At 33.6% G+C, this 21,275-nt stretch overlaps 1 protein-coding gene across 5 annotated transcripts in view; it reads left to right on the top strand.

Moving 5' to 3' along the window:
* The window catches only part of LOC113512561 (nucleolar and coiled-body phosphoprotein 1), a 102,617-nt gene that overhangs the window by 79,158 nt on the left and 2,184 nt on the right, over window positions 1-21,275 (top strand). For 2 of the 5 annotated variants that reach the window (XM_031906905.2, XM_031906906.2), the window contains exons 2-6: window positions 9,266-9,394; window positions 9,681-10,116; window positions 12,235-12,512; window positions 18,626-18,724; window positions 19,361-19,786. In XM_031906905.2, the coding sequence (XP_031762765.2) occupies window positions 9,266-9,394; window positions 9,681-10,116; window positions 12,235-12,512; window positions 18,626-18,724; window positions 19,361-19,786 (1,368 nt within the window). Of the gene's footprint in view, window positions 1-4,203; window positions 4,461-9,265; window positions 9,395-9,680; window positions 10,117-12,234; window positions 12,513-18,625; window positions 18,725-19,360; window positions 20,726-21,275 lie in introns of those variants that run through there. The other 3 variants (XM_031906904.2, XR_008253493.1, XM_031906903.2) reach the window with 3 other exon arrangements.

Genomic DNA, 21,275 nt, shown 5'->3' with positions numbered 1-21,275 from the left:
TAAAGTGAAATATTTTGTACTGTTCTATTGCAGCTTTATCATTGTGAAATCTTTCTATATCTCATTTACATATCCGTGTCCTGTATGTATGATAGCGGTCGCTTACTTATATAGAAATAAAACATCTTAGAGTTTTTTTTTTATATTTTTATATCACTGTTGTTGGTAGATGGTAGACACGGAACAGTTGATATTTAAATTAAATTTTCTTATGCAATAGGCAAAGTTTGATCTAGGTACGTAAAGATTCGCCAGTGTGTGGTTTGTGTTTTGCCACTTTGGCCCACATCAAAGCTACTTAAACTATTTCAACTAATGATAAAATGTGGTATTTTGTACTGTTGTATTGTGCAGCGTCATTATCAGATCTTACGATATCTCATTTACATATCCGTGTCTTGTACTTATATAATAATGGTAATTCATATACATATAAGCGAAACGGCAACTCAAAACTGTGGCATCAGAGTATTTGGTTTTATGAATGCCTTGATCATTTCTGTATATTTATACAAAATTTGAGATTTGCCATAGCGTGTGGATTTTTTACACATCCATAAATTATACGACTCCACGTTGCACACACTATTCAACAAATCAACTATTCTGTGGTTCAGATAATGATAGAATGTGGTATTTTGTAGTCTATTGTGCATGGTGATTATTACGAAATCTTTGGATATCTTATTTACATATTCGTCTCCTATACTTATATAATGGTGGTCACTCACCAGTGAAAGAATACGTAAACTTATATATGTATAGAGAGTATTTGCATAAAAAAATATTTTTTGCTTTCGAAAGGATTTGAAACTTATTGATTTTTAGTATACTACTAAAAAAAACCAACTCACCGACATTCGTATGCTCTACATATGTTAAGTATCTTTCGCACACAAGGTTCCAAATCTATCGTATATATTACTATTTGTTTATTATCTAGGTTGTATCTGTATCTGCAATGAACCTACGTAGGTGATTGGAATGGTGTTATACATAGTGTAGTTAAACTCTGGTAAAGTAGTTTAATAGCACTTGTAAATTAATCTCTCCCCTCCATGACATAAAATCGTATCGCATTTGCAAACAAGATTTGCGTATACGAATATATGGTTTCTCAAATTAGTTTATACAATAAACTTCAAAGTCAAGAAAGACTTGTATTTCTGATACTTGTTTTGAACGTAAAGTTTTCTCATTCGTGTGAACAAACCTTCGTGTATAAGTGAATAATCGACGTTCCAACGACAAGAAAAATAGAACTAAATTTAATTTCCTATAATTTCCATCGAGATATCTAGGGCAAATATGTCTCTAGAACCCAGTTTTTTAAACGGCCTTGCAATATCAAAGAAAGTGAAACTGAGAAATCGCCATCGAAACGTCGTCGTGTCTGCAGTGGATAAAAAGTTTTGCTTTTTGCCATGGTTTGTCAACAGTGAACTGCCACTGGTACCCGGTAATTACGGACGCAGCACGCTTTCTCGTACACCATTGTCGACATAACTAGTTTAGGTTAACAGTGAATTGAAAACCTGTAATTTAATATATATCTTTTTTTTTTAACTAAGAGCTGGATGTGTAAATTAGTTCATTACGTGGTACTTGTATCTGGGTTATGTAAATTTCTATTAATATGTAAATCCGGATTTGCTTGTTGCAGTTATGTTCGTAATGACCAATTAATAAAAGAAAATATACGATCCATTTTTTCAATTGTACTGTGCATTCCGTTCCGTCAAAGATTGTGTGGGTTATTTTTGCATATAAAAATGACATTGTTTACAGTTTGCAGTACTTCATCGGAATGATATATAAACCTGTTTTATTCATAAATTCATATATTAATGCTAATAATTTATTTCCTGACTTTATACTAATATTTACATTATTGTCATCCATTTCATCGATAGATCTTTATTTTCACAATCACGTCTATCTTTTGTCTGGTATAAACTTACATAATTCCAAACCTCACAAAAAAATGGAAAAATTATAAAATATAACAACATTAGTCCAGGAAGTTACATAGATTTACTTCCAACATTAATGTTACATATTTCATAATCATTAATAAATAAAGTTTTATTACTAAATAATATCTGTGTTACAAAATAGGAATTAGAAATGTGTCACCACTTCCTTGTTGATCGTATTCTGTGTGTCATATATCAAAATTCTTACAATTAACGCATTTAACAGAAAGTATGAATAAATGAATGAACACTGAAGTAATTCCATTCGTTTATTTGTACTAAGTGATATATTATTACATTGATGTTTTTATCTTATAGTCAATGTTGTTAAAAAATTGCAATGTAGAAATTACTCAAATGAAAATTCTTATACGCACTAATTACATAAACATAGCGCACAATAATGTTTATTACTTAAATAAATGATTTATTAAGTCGACAATTATGGCCGATAATAGAAATATATTCGCCTTCGTCTTATTATTCTTAATATATTTTGATTATCTTCTCTTTTCTATTAAATTCAAAGTATCTGAAACCGATCTTCTTCAGACATGAACTACTGGATCTACTATGAAACCTAATTCCAAAATTTTATACTAAAATTTAGTGCGTAGGGATGTAACACGTTCATATTGAAATCAGATCCATAGAGATGATATTTTATTTATCGCAAACCATATATAAGGTATCTGAATATTCGATATTGTATTATTTTGACAGCATTTCTTTCGATATTTTGCCTTCAAGTATATTACACATCTTCCAATACTTCAAATTGGCCTTCGTTCAGAGCACAGCCAATTTCATAGGCGAGGATGCCTACGAACTACTTTTTTATTTCCATTTATTTCTTTATAATACATTTTTCATTTTCTGTTATTTATGTAAATAGTACATATACTTATAAATAATACTGCTTCCTAACAATTAAAATTTATAGACAATCTGGAGATTAAAAGGGAAATAGTCAATATAATAACCTAACAGAAATATACTTTCGCTATTAAAGAACAACTGGTATCGCGAGTAGAAATATCAATGCTTGTGATGAAATATGCAGCTGAAATTAAGGGACACATTTACGAATTGATTACTTCCTTCACTTTCTGTATTCATTATCTATGTTCAAGTCACTTTCTCGTTCTCGATAACTATAATATTGGAGTCCCACCGATGTAGTGAATAGAATTGTACAATAATAATAATGAACATACGTGACTAACTATTACCCGTCTATAAATATTGTGCATTCTTCCGTCCGCATTCAACCTCTTTTGATTACTTAAACGCAATCTGCTGTCAAAATTTCGAGTTTTGGCATGAATTATTTTTATCGTACATATGATATTTAGACCCAAAACTTTTACTTGTCATGATAGACCCCTCTGAATTTTTATAGTTCTGGAAATTTTGTGATTGGTCAGCCGGTGAACTTGAAATTTTGTATTAAGACTACGTTCATCGTGTCACGTATTCATTTTGAAAGTTTTGGTATTTCCCAAGAGTAAGAAACAGTCTCCGCGTGGGTCATCCGATGCATCTTCTTCATTTACTTATAACGTCATTTGTATTCCAATATGGTGAATACAAAATCAAATTACTTGATTAATTCAAAACAAGCTTGTCGTGGTTTATACCTGTTTTAACGTACATTTTTTGGTCTAGTTGTTGGAGTAGCGGTTTAATAATACCTTAAGATTTGGTATGAAACCATAATCAAATAATATATTTTTAAAAATCCCAACGATGCAAATCCTATTACTGTAGCGATTATAAAACATGTATCGTCCGCATACACGAATGATTTAATTTAAATGTCTTCATGTAATTAATTTTCTTGCGTAGTTTAATATGGGGACAATTTACGAGTATTAAAGAAAGAAAGAAAGAAAGAAAGAAACTTTATTCTACAGAAATATGCGACTACACCCACACAGGAGTTAAAAAAAAAATATTAAGAATTATAACAACAAAACTACACACAATATTTACACATAATATATAAAAAAAGAATATAAAATTAAAAAAAAAGAAAAAAAATTCGTATAATAAATATTACATATTTTCTAAAAAGACCGTCGACTCATAGCGGCTGTAGATTATCAACTGTATCTTGTTTTATAAATACCTCGCATAGATAATAATGCGTACTACAGTACATCCTCCATATGCCCCTGTAAGGTGTCAAAGTGAGTCAATCTGATAACATTACTCATTCGTTGATTTTCCTTTGTGCGAGAAATACGTATCCACTTTGAATTTAAAAAGTTCATTACGTTATTATGATATCTATTAAATTTATTTAATTGTGACGTCGTGATAGAGTGAAATAAATACTTCTAATATATTTATGTTAAAATGTCTATAATTTTTCGTTCGCTTTTGATTTAATTAATTCCTATGAGTTCGAGTTATTATCAATCAGTGTACGAAAGTCAAACATCAATGTGTCGCACGCAAGACATATTTATAAGTGTGCATGTAAGTGTCATTTATATGTCTAATTCTATTTGTAGTGCATCTCCAACTAGGGAATGTTGATTATAAATTCACGAAATTGAACTTGTCTAATGCGATGTGGAGTAGTCGCCTGCATTCGGAGTATCCGTCCATTCCTAGATGCTGCAAAGTTATGAATTTTTTGCGACCGTCCCAATTTTTGCCAGTAACTTTTGCCCATTTATTCAGCATATATTTTGTTACATATTACTATTATAATAACAAATCATTCCGTGATTATATACATATATACACATATATATATATATATATATATATATATATATATATATATATATATATTTATATATATATATATATATATATATATATATATATATATATATATAAAGGAATTAAGCGCATTCTGTGCAAGAGAAGAAAACTCTCGCTGAGCTAAGCCGCCTAACGAACGTGGTAATAGGGACTGCATTATCCTCTTAGGAAAAGAGAACCGTACACTATAATGCAATGCAGTAATACAACGGGTATTCGTAATAAAGATGATCCGAAGGACTTCTATTGTGATCATAGATTAATGACGTCATACTGTTGAGTAATGGACTCCCCATACGACAGATATTAACCTACTATTAACGTAGTAGCTAAGTGTTTTATTTAGAATTTTCCTTTCTGGCACTTCCTCTATTCAGGCCTCTTCAGGAACATTCTAAGTTTAAATACAGTGATGGCAAATTGTATTTTTTCAACGTCACTATACGAAGAATTTACTTGTACGTTATCTAATCTCATTTTTCTTGTTTCATCTACTTCCTGATTCTAAATAAACCTGTCTATTTCAATGACTTTTCACTTCTCCTTTAGATAATCTAAAGTATAATCAATTCAGTTTAGCTAGTCTAGATCTCCTCTGATATAACTCACTTCCGCATTGCATATCTATTGCGACATCTAAACTCTGAAGTATTGGCAAAATGGTATTTTTACAGTTATAATTAAAGGTTGTGTCCCACAAAAAAAAACCGATTTCAGTTGTGACAAAATCAGTTATTTTGATCTAAAAAGTAACTTAACCGATTTTGATAAAATTTCTATAGAACCAATTTGTAAGTATTTAGATAAAAAAAAAAGATTTTTCCAAATCGGGTTAAAAGTAACGGAGTTATATATATATATATATATATATATATATATATATATATATATATATATATATATATATATATATATATATATTCTTTATTGCACAAAAACATACAGTAACAACAATAAGTTAATAACAATGTTAGCAAAGGCGAACTTATCTCTAAAAGAGATTTCTTCCAGTCAACCTAACGCAGTGGCATAGGAAGTAGTGAGTGGGCAGTAGTAGTGCAAGACAGAAATTTAAATAAATATTTACATAAATTATAAATAATTATATATATACACACATGCATTCACATATATACATACATACACATACACATATATATACATATACACATACACATACATATACACACATACATACACACGTTAAATACAACATATAAATATCAGATACAAGAGAACACAATGATGACAGTTTTCTAATCATTTTTATATTTAAATTAAATTGGAAAGATAAAATGATTTTAATCTTTTTTTGAAGGAACTGCTAGACGGGCTATTCTGAATATTCACGGGAAGTTTATTCCACAGCTGTACAGCACGATATGCAAATGAGTTACCCATAAAATGGGTTTTACAGCTGGGAAGCTTCAGTACCCTGGACTGGTTCAGACAAAGACGTCTAGGTGTGGAAGGAAGTTATGAGGTATCAAACAAAAAAAAAATACAACTGTATTGAGAATACTCCTTCTTTTTGAAGTCGATTGAAGAATGTATCTATTTATGATTAAGGAAATTAATCATAATTAATAATAATAATAGGCGCGCATAATACCCCTGGTATTGCAGGAGTTCATAGGCTACAGTAACCGCTTACCATCAGGTGGGCCGTATGCTTGTTTGTCACCTCAGTGGTATAAATAAACAAAGATACATCGATTAGAATAGCTCTGAATTAAGCCATTTAATGGTTAAAATAAAAACTGATAAATATTATACTAATTGAAGAAATGTTAGATAGAATTTTATTTGTTTTGCACGAATGTTTCGAATTGGAAGGCTGTTTCGGTGATTAATAATTCTCACATTAAATTATATTCAGGTATTCTTTGAAAAATGAATGTGTTTGTAGGTTATCTTTGTTTAATATTTGATTATATCTCGTCTGATTATACCACGGGAACAGAATTGGACTGGGGTAAAAAGTATTTTTGCCTACTTCCTAAAAAATCACACAGCTCACAAACACAGCACACAATGACTAAATCACAGCAGACACAGCATTATTTATATTTTATATTATCATTAATAGATTTTATCTGTAATAACTCGATGCTCTCGGTTTGTATTTGTATTTTAAAGTATGTTTTTTTAAACTGAACTACCTACCTAGATAATAATGTTATTTGATGACGTACAATGAGAAATAACTAACGTATTATACAAAACAGATTACAGTTTTCAGTCTACCTAATTTATTTAAATACTCTACAATCTTTACCATTTATATACAATTAAGTCATAAAAAATTTAAACTTGCATTTAATTATACATATATAATTTGTTTATAAATTATTCATGCAAATAATTACACGTTTATTCTCTTCTAAAATAAAGACACCTTATTCAAGTTCTAGAGGTACATAAAACTTTAGGTAACTTCACCTTGTTAAACTCAAAGTCGAAACTGAAAGTCGATCTTTTAAGTTTTATTATAGCAATATTATCCTTATTCGAAACGAGAACTTTATTTCAAACAAACGATCGACTTAAACTGCCAGTTATTTGAGAAACCGCCAGCAAAACAACTAACAATTTTAATGCGGCCAATGTAAACGTTATAGCTCAATCGTGCCGGTAACCAGTGATTTCCAATTTACAAGTGAAATTAACTGTTGCGTTCGGACCAGATGGCGTTTATTGTAATATCTCAATGTGAAATGTTATTTTTAAAACGTTTCAGACTAACACTAGAGCAATTATTTGAAATTTATTATTTAGTCAAATGTATGTTTCAATATGGCAGTGAAATAACTGGGTACGGAATTACAAAGGCATAACACCCTACTCTTCATTCATGGTAACGCATGAGAACTCTGTGTTTTATTTCATATCTATAGGCACAGTGTTATTGTGTAGGATGTGTTATATAGATGGTGTTTACTACTTTCCATCAAGTGGGCTGTCAGCTTGTTTGCCAATTTAAACCATTTAAAAAAATTATCATTGTAACCTGACTTTGTACCTCGTCGATAGAAAGATTCATACAATTTCAAACAATTCAAACAATGTAAGTTATACATTTAAATTATTACATTTGTATGACATTTGCATATACATCTATGTTGAAAAACATGTTATGTTGACCACTCCAAAAGAAATAAAAACATTGAGCCTCCTGACCAAACACAGCTGCACAGTGTGTGCAGGTATCAGGTTTGCCATATTATAGTCTCAGATTATTTTATATTTGTGCTTAGAAGAACCTGGATCTAGTGGGATCAAAAACCATCTCGCAAATTCTGACATTACAAAAAACTTGCAAGATTTTATGCCTTATAAAACATACCTAATATTTCAATGTATATATTAAATATTTCATTTATGATTTATAAAACTATTGTACGCTTTTAAAAGTATTTAGCAATAGATTTGTTATAATGCAACAGCACTACAATGGTCGCGAAGGAAGTGAGGCCGCCCGGACGCGCGCACTCAACCATACCTCAATTTTACGCTGTACAACGACATTATTTTTGTTTTCCTCTTTGGATCTGCTTGTATCTAATTTAGTGATAAACATAAATTCATGTCTATTTTCTTTTTTTGTATTGAAATCAACTCACGTACTCGATTATTTTCTAATATGTTTTATTTCACCATAATCGAACACATTATTCACATCTATACTAATATTATAGAGAGAAAACATTTAATTGTTTGTTTATATTGGATAAACTCCAAAAGTACTCGACCAATTTTTCAAATTCTTACACCTTTAGCTACATTATCAGTGAGTAACATACACTATCTATTATTCCCAACATTTCTATTTATCCGTGCAAGGTCGGGCCGGACCACTAGTATGCAATGTATGTTATGAATACATTACAATGCTATCCAAAACTATGTTGTTCAAATTCGACTGACATCTTTATTTTCAAATTCTGCGTCATTTTTTTTTTATTATGCGACGAAGTAAAACCTAGGTATTTTTATTCTAAAAGTTCTAGTGTAAATAAATTATGTATTCAATTTTCAGTGGTCAAACAACACTGCCTTTTACTATTTACGTAACGGGGCGTTCCGCACTTTGAACTGACAGCAATGTAAACAGTAATTTTGTATTGAATCTAGCAAATTGAACTTCATGACTGTTTATACATTTGCAGCCGCCTTAAAAAATTAGATTATGGACCGTGCTCAATAGATACTTAGCTTCACTTTCCTACTTCCGGTAACGGTATATTTCCTATTACAAATGGGAGTTAGTAAAGATGTTTGGATGATTGTTAATGAATCACGCCAAACGACTGAATGGATTTGAACGAAATTTGGCACATTAATTGATCGTGTTCTAGATTTTATTCTAAATCTATAGGTGACCCTTACCAGATTTCGTTCTGGTAGGTCGTCAGTTTGTTTGCCATTTCCAGGTGTATAAAACTAATTCAAATTGACATTTAATATTTTGTTAATAGCAGTGGATGATATTGGTCTTCTTTTCTTTACAGACGGGCGGTGCAGACAGTGCCAGTGGGGGCTCGGGCGGCTCTGGCATGGAGTGCATCCAATTGCGCTCGCCGCCCGGACCCTTCCATTACCTCATATCGGAGCAGGCTAAGTCCCTCGTCGCTCTACAGGTTCGTATTCCTTGATTACTATGATCATAATGATTTCAGTATACCATAATCTTTTGATGAACACAGAAACTTCTTAAAGTATGTTACTAAGAAAGATCCTGAATTACCTACTGACTTCAATTCCTTCAACACATTTAAGATTGTCCCTTCTTCTAACGGCGTAATGAATAACGGCTATATATTACTTAATGTGAAATCGAAATAAGAAAGTTCATGATTTAAATGTCAGTCTATGTAATTAAATATTATGTATTTATAGATATTAAGATTTACTTATCACGGGTAGGAACTCCAGAATGAGGTCGGCGCATTGCTCGAGTTTCGCGACCTCGTCATCGAGACATTCCCAAACCTGCGCTCGAAGATGGCGCCGTCAACGCCCGCGAGTGGCACGCGCCGTGACTGGGAGCCAGGCGTGCGAGTACGCCGGAAACTCGCCGGAGGAAGTGGGGACACTACGCGGACAAAGCCTCAGCCATCTGTGCAGGACTCCGGCTTTAGCACAGAAACGTCTTGTGGAAAAGACGCCCACTCATCCTCGGCTTCGGCCTCGGCGTCGGCGTCCAGAACGCGGCCTCTTGAGGATGAGCTCTGGCCGCTTTTGGATGTCATACAACGCAAAGGCGTACGGTTACGCGACGAAGCCGAGTTACTGCGGGGAGAGCTGGATGAAAGACATTCGGGAGATACAGCGGAGGAGTCCTTTGCACGTGCATTATCAGGTAATAATGCTGAACTGTCTAACTTTTATGGTCTATTACTACTTCCTCTATAGTTACCACTAAGTTGTTTGTGCAACTTAGAATAACAAACAAACTGACGGCCCGCCCATTGAACGGCCCCGTAAATATTACAGAACTGTAATGACCATTGTACCCTTTGTTCGTCACCTTTCCTGAGAACTATAGTGTTATAACTCTATAACCTATAATTTATTCTCTTGATCTTGTAAAAATCTTTCTTAATTAACACTGTATGTAAGTATTAAGTAAAAACTACTAGACGGATTTTAATAAAATTTAGTATGGTAATAGCTTGCCTAGATCAAAATTTAGGATACTTTTCACTGTGGTGTATGGTCAATCAACTCCATGGGAAAATATAAAAATTTCTCTTTTGAACGATATTGCAAGCTAGTAATTTAAAATAATTATTAATTCAAAAGACCATAATTTTACTTTTTTTGCTATAAATATGTTTACCATGTAATTATATGGTAAATATAAAAATTCGACATCGCAGTGTGCAGCATTATACTTTTTAATTTTTTTTATCTCTTATGATTGTATCTATAGTTGACACAGGTGAAACAGTTGTAGTTACATATATCAATAAATAAATCGAATTTTTATGAAGGTAATTAATAACGCATACATTTATGTGTATATTATGGTAAATGATGATTATGATATCAGCCGTTACTGTGCACTGCTGTACCTAAGCCTCGCCCATGAGGGGGTTTTGTTAGTAGTTGCCACGTTTGGTAAGGGGGTTGGTTTTAGTGTTGTTTTAAGAGGGACGCCGCTGTCCATCCTTCACTTATTAAGTTCCTTGAGTCGCTTCTTACGATACACATGGATAAGGATGGGGTGGCCCATTCTATGCCGGGACCACACGGCGAACGTAAATTACCACGTTCGCACGTAACTATTATATTTTTCTTATAAATAAAATATATACAATGGAATATCGTGTGTATGTACTACGTGACCCCGAGGTAATAGTTTAGACAATCAACAAATAAAATCAATACTAAAAATAGCTCACTGTGACTAAAATAATTTTGGTTTGATAGCTATAAACTTTTGTTTATTGCTATTTCTATTTGCTAAGTATTTATTTGTTATATACCTCATCTATACAAATAAATATTTGCTTTATTGATGTCAATGTGAGTCACTGTTAGCTATTTTGTAGAATATATTAGTACATACTATTCGTGGGAGAGTGTAAGTCAAGTTTATAACCACCTTTGTTGTAAATGAAGTTTTCAACGTCATTTACCGGACAGCTTTAGCAGATTCCTCTACAGAGCACGAAACAAGTGACAACCATTTAAATGATCCAAACATAAATTGGAAAACTTCTGAGGTTTTGGCTGAGGTTCAACTTTTTATGCAACTTGGAACGGTAAACAAGTTTACGGCCCATCTGATGAAACTTCTTATAGGCATGAACAACAACATGGTCGTAATAAAATACACTGATGCTCATGGTTATGCGTTATATTTGAGTTCTTAGATGTATTCTTGTAATAATAAGTGTTTTGTAATTTCAATGCTACATTGCACATATTGAATATACAAAAAACTACTATTACTCTTACATTTTGGAGTATTCGAATTGCAATTAAGTATTCTCCAAATGTATTATAAAGTATGTTAAATTCTATTCCTAATTAATCATCTTTTACCAGAGGCAGACTTTGTACAAAAGTCGTTTTGCTTGGGCACCTCCGTCCCATTCGTGTTTCTACCGTGAAGCAATTGTTTTTGCATGACTGTTTCAGTTAAAAGGGTTGAATATGGCAGTGAATTTACAGGGTACAGGGAATAACACCTAAGTTCTCAGGAATGGCAACGCATGGGGATATCATAAGTGAAACAGTAAAATCTGTTATGTACATGGTACTGCTCATGACCATAGGCGACGGTTACCATTTTCCATCAGGTGGGCCATCAGCTTGTTTGTCATTCTAAGTTGCATCATCTAAGCTGTTAAGTTTCTTTTTGTGCAACTTAGAATGGCAAACAAACTGGCTGTCCACCTGATGGAAATTGCTAACCATCGCATATAAACGTATAAGTTTGTTAAATCGTGGTCATAATTGATCATCTTAGGTGAATGCGGCGAGTGCGGTGACCTGCAGCGGTTGCGATGCGAGCGCGACGCGCTGCTGGCCCGCGCGGCGCAGCTGGAGGCGGAGGCGGCGGCCAGCCCGCCGGCCGCGGCGCTGGCCACCAGCTCGCCCCTCGGCCGCCTCGATTCCGCGCTCGACACACCCTCCCGAGCCCCTCGCGTCGCCACGCCGGACTCAAAGAAGTTCGCGGCGATTCTCCTCGAGAGCAATCCCGTCGAACTTCAAAGACAGCTGCTCACCTCCACCGTACAGAATCAGGTGTGTATTGTCTATAAGTGGAATGTGCTTTCAGAAAACTTACGTGCATGATGTAAGGTTGTCTCAGCCATTGGTGAACCTCGAAAGTGATATCGACTGGAAGTGGTTTTGCTGCGTAAAAAATCACTTCCAGTCAGCGGCATAACCATAGCAAGATTAATACAGGACCAACATGGAAATATACAAGTATTATCTATTGCAATATCACGTAATATACAAAACATAAAAATAAATTGAGAACCTCCACGTCTGGTGGAATGGATTACCATTCCAGCCTGGACATCAGTCCAGGGTTCACATTTACCACTTTTCAAATTAGATATTAGAGCCTTACGCTCTGTTCTGTGTGTCATAAGTCCATTAAAATCTGTGATGAGAAATAATTCAGCATACTTTTTTGATTGTAAAAATATTTCGAATACAGAATTGGATAGCACATTACGCAAGTACAATTTTATTCAGGCTTTAAAAGAGAGTTTGCATAACACAATTCACATAGGCAACTTAAAAGCGTAATGCGTTATTCATGAAGTTCGCCGTGATTCTCCTTGAAACTTCAAGGAACTCCTCACCTACAGCGAACACAATCAGTTTTGTATTGTGTGTAGTTCAAACGTACTATCAGTGTTTATGGGAGAATTGTAATAGGGCAATTTATGTAAGGAACGTAAAGACCAAATATAGTTTTGCTAATGAAGATTTTTATGCAACATAAAATGACAAACAAGCTATCGACCCACCTAATTTAACTGAATACCTCATAGTCTTTTGGAATAACAACGTAAGATACTATAAGTATTACTTGATGCCCATGGTGCTGTTCATCTTTGTAAGTACGGTTATCACTTTCTAGCAGTTAGTCTTTTGCATTCTATGTACAATAAAAAATGCACCCTGTTAAGCTCGTAGGACTTTTCGAGTTTACAGTAGTTGTCTTTGAAAGAAAATCCGTCGATGTTCAAAGACAGGTTCTAGTGTATTATCTATTTTAGAGATCCCACGTACTTACTATCAGTCGATAAACAGTGCGAGAGTTGCAATAGGGCAATTTACGTGGGCAGCGTAATAAAACAAATGCAGTTATCTCGCATTTCAACTTTCGAGTGTTTGGCTACGGTTTCACTATTGTATACTTTCGATTAGGAGGTCATTCTATAATTAGAATAACATCAACTATTGTTCTAGTACCTTAGTAGGTGAGTACCAAATATTACATGTAAGTGAAAACTCTATATACAGGGTATAATCGAAATCATTAGCTTACTTTTGAGGGAGTGTTGTACTAATGAAAGAGAATTTTTCCCAAAGAATAATGAGTCGATAAATGGTAAAAAAAAACTGTGCTCATTTCTTTATTTATTTTTTATTAACTACATTACAAAAAATTTTGGTACATAAAGTAGGCTTAATGTTATATTGCATTTTCTTCCAGTCAACCTTTGGCAAAATAGAAATGTAATTATGTTGTAAAAAAATGAAAATTGTTGTATATAAACAGTTACAGCTCATTGTCGGTACAAACATCGCGTGTATCTGATTCTTCGTTTTGAAATTTTTTATTTGAGAAATTTCTGCCCTGATAATGTATTTTATAGCATGAGATATTTTTAGTTTAACGATTTCTATTTCGCCCTGTCTAAGTATGTTTTTAATAAAGCTATCTCAGAAAACTATTACGACTTAATTCTCATAATTAGATTTATCAACAATATTTCACACGTGTATATGTGTATCAAATTACCGTCATTATCATACTCCAATACTAGAGCTATAAATTCTAAAAACACGTTAATAATGTATGATTATGTTTTCGAAAAAAAAAAATAGAATAGAAGGCATAAATGGTAATTATGTACACATATATAGGACTATTCATTACGCTGTGCCATTACCCTAAAATATTACATAAGAGCAATTTACTAAATAGTTTTGACCATTTTTTTTTGTATTCTGAGGTAGTTAATTGCAGAATAAGTGAGGTAACGCAGTACGTGCGACTTGAACGCAAAATAGTTGCACTAACGAGGGGTTTGTGCCTACTGACGTAACCACGATTTCGGTAAAATTACGCGGAACAGTAAATAAAGCTAATGGAGTGTGTCGGAGGCCAGTCAAGCACCACATTAAGCACAATCCGCGATGCCTGTGCCACTAACCAGGCTTAGATAACTTAATCATTATCAGCCAATTTATAGACTGCTTCAAGTGAATTTAACGAAAATGTAAACAAACGTTAATTCAACCCACCATAGGATAGGTCTGCCGATGAACAGTGATACAAATAAAAAATGAGTAATTGATTATTTTAATTAATCACTAATTAATAACATCTCTCTAAATGAAATTTAATTTAGAAACGATCCATTGAAACAAACTATACGTACTTTTAACGAAATTTTTTATTGACGATCATATATATTGTAATATAAAAATTCTAAGGCTGAACTAGAATAGAATTGCAACATTTTGCACGAAGGATCTGGAAAGTTAAATAACGCAATTTTTTTATTTTTAATATTTATAATGTTTGTCTCTTTTCTAAATTACTCTTATAGATACTCTTATAGGTATATAAACTTTTGTATATATCTGAAGATATCAGGTACTTTTATAAGGGATACAACAAAGGGTTTGAAACAAAAAAAATATGTAAAAATACTTAAGACATCTTTTATTATTACCGGACTGTATAAAGAAAGCTGAAAACCCACAAATTAGTAACATATGAAAATATAATTTACCACATTGCTTTTAACGACCTTAAACATGACACAGTTAGGATAAATTGCCTAAGATTCTTTTAAACAATACTAATATCATATTTATAATTGTGCGTCATAAACCTTGGCCTATTCTGGCTAACTGATCGTAAGTAACGATCGGTTTCCTTATGAATTATCGTTTTTAACTACATATAATGTACCTAATACCACTAATACATTGCTACGGAAGGCTATTGCACTCTCTCTGTTTAATATAATAACGATACAACGTCAAGGTTTCATTATAAAAATGCATATTACAATAATTATGTTTTATATGCTTTTATTGCAATCAATTATTTATTTAATAATAATGGGAACTCAATATGTTACACATTCTAAATCTCGAAGTAAATTTGAATTTATAATTCTATATTCAAATTCATCTTTATTCTAAGACTTGTTTACAAGCGTTTTTAAATCGTTATTTTTTATGAATGCAGGTTTCGGTTATATTTCAAATAGGTATGTGACTACAGTCACGTATCAAATTGATTGTAGAATAAATTACAAATACAGCAGTTTTGTTTTTGAAAGCGACTTCATAAAGGACAATGTTTTGAATAGGTCTGAATATTTTATATGTGTGTTACGCGATGTTTTTTTGTTTGTTTTTTTTGCATTCATTGAGATTGACACTCAAGTTGGTTCGTTGTAAATGTCACGATTTGTTTTTTTTTTTTTTTTGTAGAACTAAATCTATATTTTGTTATAAATATATGCTTAATCAGTATCATATTTATTTATAGATATGGGTAAATAAAAATTAAGAGTGTGTTCGATGTGTTCGAAGATATTCTGAATAAATATTACCTACATAATTTAGTATTTTTGCAAGCGAACTAGACATCGTTTCAATTTCAATAAATGCCGTCTAGTTCCAATTTGCGGAATCGAACCTTGACACACGTTCATGAAAGGCCAACCACCCGAGCAAGCTGTGAATATAAAGCTAATGTCAAGTTTGCGATTTACATTTCTTTCGTTTGTTTGTTTGTAACACTTTATTGTGTAAAGTCTTAAATTATAGTATACAAAATTCTATAAAAAATAAAGATTACAATAGCAGGCTTAAACCATAAGAGATTTTTTCTAGTCAGCCTTTGAATGTTTGATAGAAATTGTGAATAAGTAGAGATTAAAAAAAAAAATTAAAATGAAAAAATAATGGGTATATCTAAATGATACCTAATACATCTAAAAGGATTATATCTATATGCATAATATTTCGAATATTCTAAATAAGAAGGTACATAAATCTTAATCTATTGCACCTCCCTTTTTAACACGTAATTTTCAATGGTATAATGTGAGATAATCGAATTGTGTTTTGCTAACGATCAAATGATTCAGAGTTTGATTTGGACATCAGATTAAATAAATACCGGTTTTAGTTTTTAGTTGCCAGAATTTAAAATTCAATTTCTTCATGAGACTCCGCTCGGGTGAACGGTCTCTCAACACTTTTAAAAATATGAATATTTAAGACATTACGTTTGTAAATCATAGAAGCGGTTTATGTATTACAGACAAAACTCCCAAAAGTAGTTTTAACTGTAACAGACATATTTATGTTTAGCTTTTTGCCCGCTACTTTGTACGCGTGGATTACAGAAGGAAAACCAATGCAACAGACCATTTCTAGGTGGAATATATATTAATGGAATAGTATATTAAGATAAAATATGTACCAGATTTTAAATTACACCTTCAAGATCACAACTGTGAACGGAATTTAATTTGCTTCAGTAGTTTTTTCGCGATGCCGGAACAAACATGCAGACTGACAGACAAAATTTCTAAAAAAAACATTATTTTGGCTTTTTTTATCTCTTTAAGACCGCTTATATAATTTTTTCTTAAATATTTTCCATATAAATGTACAGACATTGTCTAGTTACAATTTTATTATATTAGTAACATTGTTATGTAAAATAATAATTTTAACAAATGTAATATAAAGGACTATCAAACTATAATTGCTCGTAATGTGTTACAGGATAACTAGTACTGAAATGTGAAAAAAAATTTCAAAATGGTCAGAGTTTAATCCAATATCTTCTGACTATACCAGAGTGAGTCTTCTTAACAATTTACTTACTGCTACACTAGATGCTCGTCTAAAAACAACTACTTATGGCGTCTCTGAGGGAACGCATTTTTTTTATCGGTGATAGTTAATTCATCGAACGAACATTACGAGCCAGTTTTAAACTGACTAACAATATGGCAATAACAAAGTTCTATAAACACAGAACGTTCCATGACCTTTATGGTTTTATTTGTCTAAACGAAGGTCATCACTTTCGATCAGGTGAGATGACAACTTGTTCGCCAGTCGTAATAAAAAAGTACTTTGATACTAAAAGAACAGAGCGGCTTATCGGCTATTACAGAGCTAACTTACCTAATAACAGGCATAATGCGATTGACCTCTGTTGATCGCGAGCCTATTTCCTTACGCCACTGTTCTCTCTGTTCGCTTAATTGCTTTGAAACCATTCGCCGTATTCAAAAGGTTTAGTAAGATACATACAAATTTCCGTATCCATTATGTACACAAAATTAGCTTTATGTACTGCTTGACACAACGATTCATTAATTTTAACTTTCAACAGTTATATCTGATGCAATTACTTAATTGTAACCGTTATTGTTACTACATTCTAATTGCTGCACATTTCTCACCCAGGGTTATCTTATTTTTAATGAAGAAAAAATGCTAGTAAGTCGTAGTTTTGAGCATACTAATTTATGTTTACTTCCTGGCTTGATTTTGCCGTTGCGTTATTCTACTAAATCTTCGATGCCCATAAACTATATGATACCTTTATTTAATTGTATTTTTTGCCAAAACTTTTTTTTGCTTACTGTGTTCTAGTTTAAAAGATGAAATTTGCAAGTACCATTACTGATAACTGGCTGGAAGATATTTAAAGCCTGGTAAAAGCCGACAGCGTCCAAATGATGCCTTTAACGTTGCCAGTGGTAAAGCTGTTGTATGTGAAAAAAATCACATATACATATAATTTTTCTTTGTTTTCTCCTGAGAAAACGAAGCGTGGATCTCCGAAATTTCTTTTATCTGTAAAGAAATTTCAGAGATCCATGCCAAAAATGAATTTTGTTTTATCTCAGAATCGTTGTTTCAGTTTTGCATTGGTGTATGGCTATAAAAAATATGTTCAATCGCAAACTTTTTTATTCTCACTTTCACTATGTATAAAAATACCACCGAAGAGGCATAAGGTTATTTATCGAAGCACTTCAAAATTCGAATTGAACGTAATATGATTATGGTCTTGGTACATAGTATATAAGCTAATATATTTGTATATGTGTAATTTGCAGGTGTTACTCGAGCGGTTAAAACGTGCGGCTGCGCGGCGATCACTGTTGCTGGAGAGACTGGAGCGTGCGCGAGACCTCAACGAGGACCTTAAATTTAGGGTAATTGTCACGAGTACATTATTATGATATCACAAATATAATAGCACGACATGTGATCACCATCCTGAGATTCTAAAACTTACGAACCCTATGGTGCATGAATGCGATCAATCATATAAAAGTATCTTCTACTCTTAACGGTTGGCCGCACTAAGCCGACTTCTTTATCACTATTATAGGTAATTACCAACATCTTTTCCATTGAATTTTTAATGATAAATAAATAATAAAGTGGATGCAGTGGCATCTGCTTATATATGAATATTCTTCACTCCTCTTTATTTTCTTTTTTTGCATGCTATACTCATTAGTTTTGTGTGCTTGTCAATTAAACTTTTTTAACTAACTAAAACTAGGGATTTTTGTTTATTCTCTTCTTCTTAGTATTGCCAATAACATTAGTAGATTCGAATTTGCAAACTATAATATATAAATTTCTTTTTTTTTTTTTGTGTGAGAATCGTTTTCTAAATATGTAGTGATGCTCGTTAAATTCTTGATGTCCCTTCAATCATTCAACTCATTCTATCTCAACCAAATTTTATACAAACCGTTGCAAGTAATTTAATAGCCAAGCTGTATAAACGAAAAAACATTTAAGATAATTACTATAAAAATATCTTTAAACTGTTGCAGCTCGAAGAGAAAAATATAGAGCTAGAGGGCGCCCGCGCGCGAGTGAGACAGCTCGAGGGCAAACAGCGGAGCGCGAGCGAGAGCTTGGAGCGCAGCCGCGACGCGCACAGCAGCATGCGCGACATGGAGCCGCTGCACATCCCCGAGGCGGCCGACGACGACTGCGACACGCCGCGCCGCCCGCCCGCGCGGCCCAGCCGCATCCCGCTGCACACCGCGCACAAGGGCGCCGCGCCGCGCCCGCCGCCCGCCGCCGCCGCCGCCGCCGCCGCCGCCGCCGGCGCCGCGCCGCCGCGCCCGCCGTCGGCGCACTCGGCGCACTCGGTGCGCTCGGCGCGGTCGGCGGCGTCGGCGCGCAGCCGCAGCTCCACGTCGGCGCCCAAGTCGGCGGTGCCCGTGCGCCGCTCCCCGCCACACGACAACAAGGTGCGCGTCCGCTCCTTCTGGAATTCATGGTTCTTTAATAAAGATTCCGGCTCGTAGCCGCTAACAGTGCCCGAGTGCTAAACCCACCGTGTGAGAGTGCACCCAGTGACTTAACGAACCGCCGTGACCGTTCTCATGTTTTGTTGGTTGTTGGTCCCCAAGCGCGCGGCCCGATCGTCCCCGTCGCCGCCCGCCGCCGACGCGTAGTACCATGCCATTATGTCGATCGTAAGTTTTGTTTTCATGTACTTTCCGTTTCGCTTCAGTTCCGTTCCTGTTGCGATAACTTGCGTTGGTTTAATCGGAGTTGAGTTGTAGTTTTTGTTTTGTTCCGTTGTAGATCGTACCGGTGCGTAGCGTAGGAAAGCATGTTCTCATACTAATTATCTGTTATCCACGTTGTTACTAATGATCATACAGACACAGTGATGGCCTAAAAATCATATCTATAGTGTACGGTCGATATTGTATTGGTAACTGATAATAGTCTGCTCGAATATTCTAGATAATTTGCCACATAACAATAACACCTAATATGATTATCTTCAGTAAATGTATTTTAGATTGTCTATAAAATTGTGAATGCCTAATCTGTGAATGAATCATGTTTAATTGACAGTAAAATTATATTTTTCACAATTGTTAATGAATAAGATATGTAATTGTAAAGATTTTTATGGCTATCACAGAATACCCATACTAATATTTGTTATTTGTAAAAGTTTTCGTGCAAGGGATTAGTGGAAAATGAATATGGAAAAATGTATAAACGTAGTAATCTTGCCCCAATGTCTTACACTCATCTCCCGCACGATGACTTTGTTTGGCATGGGTTTTAATTAATACAAATTTATTAACCTGTATCAATTCCATTTCAACTTCTAGAATTGTTTTACACATTCAGTGACATAAGAGAACATTAAGGCCACATTGTTTTTGGTAAGTGGAAAACAAAAATACCATACATTAATCACACTTTGTCACTAGATTAGTCATCACATTAGTTAGATGTCACAATGGTGTGAAGAGTTTTGTTAATTTTGTTTATTTGTTATTTTATGTTTATTATTATTTTTGTATTTTGACATAGTGGCATAATGGCAACTGAATTGGCTAAACACAAAGTAAAATTTGAGACTCCCACATGGCTATGCGCACTGTTGGAACATTTGACCCACCTGTAGGCCCTAACAATGTTTGATGCACATATACACATATTTTAATCACAAATGGGTAATTGAGATTAAATACAAAAAAAAAATAAAGTGATACTATAAACTGGTTAGAAACAGTAGTGCTCTAAATTGATAACGCTTGTATATAGCGGATAGTAGAATAATTCCGCTTTATTCTAACGATAAACTTAATAAAAGAGCAATAAGTTATTATCACTTTTGAAACCTACCTAATATTAGAACTAAAGTCCAGTAATATATTCCATATTTATATCTGAAGCTTATATCTTTAATAAATTTAAGCTTAAAATATA

This window comes from Galleria mellonella, unplaced genomic scaffold (genome assembly GCF_026898425.1).
Source record: "Galleria mellonella isolate WM207_F2 unplaced genomic scaffold, CSIRO_AGI_GalMel_v1 utg64, whole genome shotgun sequence".
Lineage (NCBI taxonomy): Eukaryota > Metazoa > Arthropoda > Insecta > Lepidoptera > Pyralidae > Galleria > Galleria mellonella.
This window is presented reverse-complemented; position numbering and strand designations above follow the sequence as displayed.